Raw genomic sequence first — 7,411 nt, 5'->3', positions numbered from 1 at the left:
GATATTTACGATGCGCGGGCAAATTGAAGTTATTTTTGAGGTTATGATTCGTTTTGGTACGCTAAAGAAGTATAATTTCTTACGTGCGTACATAAGTATACACATCAGTTTTGTTCAGAAAAATATATTTTTACATATTTTCCTTTTTCTTTTAGAACATGTGCTCAATCTCTTCAAAGTAATACTCGTGTGTATGATTTATGCAGTCCTTTCGTCGACCTGAGAAGAATACAAAAGAGGTCGCATTTGTTTGATGGTTTTTCAAGAATAGGATTTTGTGTAACCCATGGTGTTTAGAACGATGTTTCGATGGTTAGGATATAATAGGATGGATTTGTTCCTGCTGAGCTTTTCATTGACAAGTATAATAGTTATTTGATTAGCAAACACCTGGATTTTATTTACCGGAGAGGCGCCACGAATCGGAAAATCTTTCGACTTATCGATCGTGTCGTCGGTAATTAAGAGATCTGTAATATTTCAATTATCCATACCGATAAAAATAATGTCGATAAGGTTGGTTCCTGTATTACTGGGAATCACAGAATCTTCGTGAATTCTAGTTAGTTTAGGGATAATCCCATTTGTTGTTCTTACGAAAACAAACCAAACGACGATATCGAATCTAATAAATATTCTCTCGACAATGCGCGTAAGAAAAAAGAAAAAAAAAAAAAAAAAGAAAAACAGAAAGAAATATATTCAATAAACTTAGTCACCGGTGTATGTAGTACGAATAAAGAAACGCATAAACACGATTCGAAGGTTAAGAAAAAAAAGAGGCGTTCGTGCATCGATTCTTAACTACTCCTTCATTAAGCTAATCGATCTCTCGAAACGAATTATTTGCTACCCACGGGATTTCAAGTTGGCGAACACGATGGGTATAATTGATTCCTCTTACTTTGTTAGGACGTACAAAGCGATAAGCAACGCGACTCATTAACGAATACCATCATCGCCGATATTAAAGTACAAACTTATTCTTAATGATATTCTCGATGAGATGCGTGCCCGATTGAAAAATTGCAAATGGATGACGACTCGATTAAACGATACGAATAAAAATAGAAAGAAAATATATTATTGTAAAAAGGATCGTTTAATCGTTTGTTCAATTTAAGCTAAAACTTTTGCCAATGGCTTTTAGTTCAATACATATATATGTTACCGTCATAGCCGGAAATCAATCATTGCTAGTAATTCCTCGGCATTACTATGAATGCAAAGAGCCTTCAGACGAAGTCGGAAATTGAAAAATTCTTCCAATTTTTCCTAGGCATCGAACATAATACTTTGATATCCTATAGAATATCAAATTACTATTTAAACACTCTTAGTATAAAAATTTGTACAGAAACTTTTCAAAGAAATATCAGAGATTGCAATGCTGTAAATTGTGCATCTTTGCAATTTCTTTGAAAAGTTTTGGTAAATATTTTTTATACTAAAAGTGAATAAATTTTAATGAAACTTATATTAAATTAAAGTACATTCTTTTGTTTACGCGTAGAATACAATATCGAGTTATAAATTTAGCATGTAAACTTCGTAAAATGTCGGAGAATGCAATGCTGTAAATTGTGCATCTTTGCAATTTCTTTGAAAAGTTTTGATGAATATTTTTTACTTTTAGCAAATGGATTTTAATGACTTTTATATTAAATTAAAGTACACTCTTTTATCTACGCGCAGAATACTTTTTTTTTTTCGACGTTGTTTAAATAGTAATTTGATATTCTTTAGGATATCAAAGTATTATGTTCGATGCCTAGGAAAGACTCTTCGAAAAGTCTTCTTTCCGACTTCGTCTGAAGGCTCTTTGCATTCATAATAATGCCGAGGAATTACATACAATGACTGATTTCTGGCTTTGACGGTAACATATACATACATACATACATACATACATAAGTTGTGTTTCAGGTAAAAGCATTGAAATCTCTTAAGTTTTTACTCACCACGGCCATAACGATCATACCGTTCGGCACGAGTGACTCTCGGTAAGGATTTGCTTTTCGACTCACCTGAAACGGAAAAGACAAGGGAATCTTGCATTAGTATTAATAAAAGAGGTTGGCTATATTTCCTCGTTAAAGAAAAGGATAGATAAGAAGGGGAGAAGGAGGAGGAGGAGGAGGAGGAGGATAAGAAAAAGCAAAAGAAGAATGAAAGATAAAAAGAAGGATTGAGAAATGCGACGGGTAAGAAGAAGGATTGGGTGGTGGGAAGGGGCGGGGAGGGGGGAAGGGGGAGGAGGAGGTTGGTTCAGTTACACAATCCCGTTTCGCGACGGAACTTTTTCGCGGGACTGCTTTTTCACGGCATGGCGCAGAAGTTTAATGGATGCTCCGGCGACCATATCCGAGAGAACACGCTCCAATTCTCTTCCAGCGTTTTACTTCCAGCGCCGTCTTACGCGCGCATTGGAACTACATTCCGCGTCTCTTTCTATCTCTTTCTTTCTTTCTTTCTCTCACGGTACGTACCCCTATCCCCCGCCCCCGCCCTGCCGTTTAACTGTACATACATACGTTTTTAAATCTAGATGGATCGATTTAATCCACTTTTATTTGATTCCTACATTTGATTTACTTTTTTTTGTTTCTATCTCGGTGCATCATCACCGCATCGTCTACTAAAATTAACGACGACGCCGTTCGTCGGATTTTTTTACGATAAAAAAATATAACACAGAAAAAAGAAAGCTACCGGACGCAAATGTAAGCAAAGTGTAAATGGATAATTATTATAGCGAAGAATAATTTCTCGTACTGGTCGAAGTAGTCGCGTGTCTCTTATCCGTTAATCGTTTCTCTAATATACGTGTTTGTAAGTATACGTGTATACGTTATTCAAGGACAAGTGCAGTTCCACGGTGGCGGAACGAGCGTGCATCTCGACCTTGAAAATAACGAGTACTCCTCTTCTTCTTCTTCTTCTTTTTATTTTTATTTTTCTATCCGTAATAAGGTCTCCTTCTATCTCTCTATTTGAACGACTTTCTCAACTAATTGCACCTCATCTCTTTCCTTATGTCTTTTTCTTTAACCTGTATTCTTACTCTATGTTCGTTGATATAAAGAAATATCGAGTAACACGCGACAAGGATATGCGCACCAACGAACGGATACTACAACGAAGGCATTGATTAAGACGACCAATCAAAAAAAAAAAAAAAAAAAAAAAACCCCATTACGATTATNGCGCACCAACGAACGGATACTACAACGAAGGCATTGATTAAGACGACCAAAAAAAAAAAAAAAAGAAACCCCTATTACGATTATATTCCACTAATATACGTGAATACAAACTCAAAAATTTGTCGCGATTTATTTTTTTATTATTACTTTATTATTTATATTTATTCTCTTCTCTATCAGGTTTAAAAATAAGATAACGCGTTTTATAATATATCGTACTCATTATTCCTGATATACATGCACGCTCCCGTGCATACTTTTCGATTTTCCCCACGAAGGACAAACCCAAACCACACAATCGTTCTCATTTCGTTTATATACGCTAATTATTTAAACATATTATTTTTAACTTCTTGGTGTTTTATTTCGATCGAACGGATACAATAAACACCACTATAATATATGTATACACATATATACAGTGTATTTAATTAAAAAATTAAATAGCAGTATAGTGTCCTGTTTATAAGATGAGAATAATTCAACAAGAAAATGGGATGGTTCATTTACACGCGTTTATATCTTTTCAAGTTTTATTCTATAATTTTGTTCTCTTCGTAGAAATACGAATTGAGAGAGAGAGAGAGAGAGACACAGAGAATGAGAGAGAAAGAGAGAGAGAAAGGTAGAAAGAAAGAGACAACGTGGTACTTTGACCTAATACAGTCAGGAAAGTAGACGAGAGCGCAAGTTAATTGCCAGATGAGAGTCGTTAAGGGAGCTACTACTGCATAATAAAAGCTATAAAGAGAAAGAGAAAGAGAGAGAGAGAGAGAGAATAAGTTTCTTTCGAGGAACGAAGAAGAGAATAAGAGGATTCATCCAATGAACCAATAAAACCGACTCTCTTCGTGTATTTATCCTATTAGCCGCACCATAGCGCCTACACTTTGTATTTATAACGATCGTTTACTTTCTCTCTCTCTCTCTCTCTCTTATATACATTTTCTTTCTTTCTTTCTTTCTCCCTCGATCTTTCGACGTCTCTTCATAGACGACATTTAACTTTTCAAGTATCATTACTTTCATTCTTTCTTTATTTTGTTCTCTCTTTAACCATTTGATTTCTTTTCTGTTAGATCCAAGAAGACACCCGACGATTTCGATAATGAATTTTATTTATCGTTATCTTTTCGTAGTTTCACACATTTCCATAAGAATAATTTAAAAATATGATTTTTGTATTCTTAGTATACGACCCCAGAAAGAACATCATCTGCGTGCGTTCACAGTCCCCTCTATGAAAATATTCTTTTTTTTTTTTTATACATCTCCAGATGATTAATACTCGTTGTTAAATCATTTATCATTCGTTGTATTAATTTTTTGTTACGGTTAAAAGAATATAAATGGAAATAAGGTTTGGTTTGTTCGAAGAATAATAACATATTTTTATACATACGCTTGTTACAAGTCGCGATATCCTGGGAGACGTATCGAATTCTCATTTTGTCGGAATCCTTTAACAAAAACTCGCCGCAATCTTCGTTGTTCCTCAAGTTCCTTCTCTTCTTCGACTTCCATCGAGCGCGAAAACGCGACGATAATTTTCGATCGCGAACTATCATACGTGTCGTGACATCTCGTTCCTCGAAAAAACCATTAAAATTTTGGGAACCCTTCGTTAAATTTACGATCGATCGAAACTAGTACGTATTACTTTTTGAAGAATTACAAAATAACGCGAACGTTTATTATTATCGATAAACGAATACACGTATAACACGATTTCGAATTATAAAATATAATTAATAAACGTAACAAATATCTTGCATCGTAACGCACGTCCGCAAATTATTAATAATAATAAACAAATAAAATTATCTCTCTCTCTCTCTCGTTACGATAACGTTAATACTTGACTCCGATTTGCAAAAGAAAAAGAAACTCAATTGAAACACACACGCACGCACACACACAAGTATAACGAACAATAAAAAATTGTCTAGGAATAATATAATGATGTTGTTTATTCGTACACGCGCACAAATGAAAAATTACGAACGTAACCACACAAGGAATATAAAATAAATATAAAATATAACACACACTATCTCGAACCACCCCCACCTCTGGTCCCACACCCCTCCCGGATTGTCGTAAAATTCGACAACGATACGGCACGGGAAAAGATAAAAAAAAAAACAAACAAAAAAACCAAAAAAAGATTACGTTAAGTAAGTAAAAGAAATAAAGATGAATGGTCGGTGGAATCGAAATCGTAATCGAAATCGGAATCGAAATCGTAATCGGAATAATCCGTTTGGTTGTTTCTCTGGTTACAGATCGGAGAGCAAGAACGCAAGCAAGCGTACTGTCGCGAACGGAGGCTGGCTATGAAAGTAAATATTAAAGCCGATCCGCCTCGTTCAAGGGAGATCAAGCGTGTACGCGCACACTTTTCTCTCAAGCGTTAAGTGCCGAGAATGTGTGTCACGTGGGTGCCGGCATACGAGATCTTCCTACCTATCTGTATAGAAATACCTACATGTATACATTTATATATCATATGTATGTATGGATGTAAGGATGTGTGTGGATGTGTGTGTGTAAACGTGTCTCYCCCCCCCCCCGCCCCTCTACAACATCCTTCTTCGCTGAACCATAAACGTAACTACTTGCGTTCTTCTTAAAGGATGTACATATCTCGTTGCCGTTAGACATACTTTACACGGTATTACATTATTTCTAAATAATCATAATATAAAACTCGACCGATCTTCTCTCCCAAGAAATATATTATTATCAATTATTTTGTTTTTAATTTATTTCGCTCTAAATCGTCTGTTACCCAAATTTATTTTCATTGAATTTCAAATCCGATTGAACGTAGGAGTGGGGCTGGGTTGGATAATTATTATCGAGAACTTGGTCAACATTATTTATTACGCGATATATTTTCTTTAGAATTCACATTCATTTGTCTTTTTTCAATACTTTTGTTTCATTTATAATATTCTGATTAACAAAAAAATGTTTCTTTTTTCCCATAATCGCGTTAATTTTTTCTTATTAATTAAAAATCTTTTATATTAAATCCTTGAAGAAATGAATATAATTATTAGACCGGTGTGCGATGAGTAAATAGAAATAAATGAAAACAAATTGACATTTCTATCGGTTATATCAATTATACGCTTATATACATATTATGTGCATGTATAGATAGATACCTGATTCAAGATCATCGTGATCGGCACCACGAAGACAGGAATGAAAGCTTCGTGAGAGTCTTCGTCCACCGGGCGAGGCACTTTCTGTCGATGTTGCCTGCATGATCGATCGTTTCAACTCACCAAACTCACACTTGGCAAATTCACTTTTGCACTCGCCTCGGTCCATCGCGATGAAAACGTCGACGTCGAGACATATCTCTCCCTCTCCTACCCTTTCTCTCTTTCGCGAATCTCGGTTATTTCCACGATTTTCGAACGTATGCGAAAAATGAAAAACACCTGATCGCTAATTAAAACGAGTCCTCCACTTGATGATAATGATCATTAACTCGATTAATAATTGTAAGTTCCCGGTTCCTTTCTTTATGACTGTAAATAAAAAGGAATTGTTGTTTTTGTTTTAACACGAATATAATAATAATTATTTGAACGATTACGAGATTAGGTTTTTTTTTTATTTATTTATCATACCCGTTAAATCATTTTTCTAATCGATACCTATACGCGTGTTATCTTTTAGATACTCTTTATAAATATATCTAATTAATCAATTTCTAATAGAGAGTTTTTAATCAATTAGGTACTCTCCTACTACACGTGTGTGTGTATGTAATTCCGAGAGGAATATATAATACGTCCAACGTATCCCGTGTTTAGAACAGTACTGGAACGTTGTCCTTCTACCTACCACTTTGTTTACGTACATTGTGTAGATTTGCTTCAATAACGTTTACCTTGTGTTTATATTATATGTATATTACGTATATAGTCTCGTTAGATTCTTAATGTATAATCATATTTTCTATTATCCGTAGTAAGGAATCATCCTGTATTTATATTATTCATTTTGTTCTCTCTTTTAAATACATTTTATATACATTAATGGTAAAATATTATTCTAAAAGTATGAAAGTTATATATATATATATAAATGGTTTGATTGAAAAGTTATCAGCCTAAACTAGATACAATTTATTTTCGGAAAAACTCGTTTTTATTAAAAAAAAAAAAAAAAAAAAAAAAAAAAAA

General features: G+C 34.3%; 1 protein-coding gene across 13 annotated transcripts in view; it reads right to left on the bottom strand.

The window, feature by feature from the left end:
* LOC106789093 (probable Ras GTPase-activating protein) overlaps positions 1-7,411 on the bottom strand; it is a 135,924-nt gene that overhangs the window by 43,003 nt on the left and 85,510 nt on the right. For 6 of the 13 annotated variants that reach the window (XM_014752955.1, XM_014752947.1, XM_014752948.1 and 3 more), the window contains one exon: positions 1,962-2,027. The exons of 5 other annotated variants lie outside the window; for them this stretch is intronic. In XM_014752955.1, the coding sequence (XP_014608441.1) occupies positions 1,962-2,027 (66 nt within the window). Of the gene's footprint in view, positions 1-1,961; positions 2,028-4,608; positions 4,796-6,379; positions 6,655-7,411 lie in introns of those variants that run through there. 2 more of the 13 variants (XM_014752958.1, XM_014752960.1) reach the window with 2 other exon arrangements.

The sequence above is a fragment of the Polistes canadensis genome, unplaced genomic scaffold (genome assembly GCF_001313835.1).
Source record: "Polistes canadensis isolate GaletaPanama2010 unplaced genomic scaffold, ASM131383v1 scaffold_164, whole genome shotgun sequence".
Lineage (NCBI taxonomy): Eukaryota > Metazoa > Arthropoda > Insecta > Hymenoptera > Vespidae > Polistes > Polistes canadensis.
Note: the sequence above shows the minus strand (reverse complement) of the source record. Positions and strands in the feature narration are given on the sequence as shown.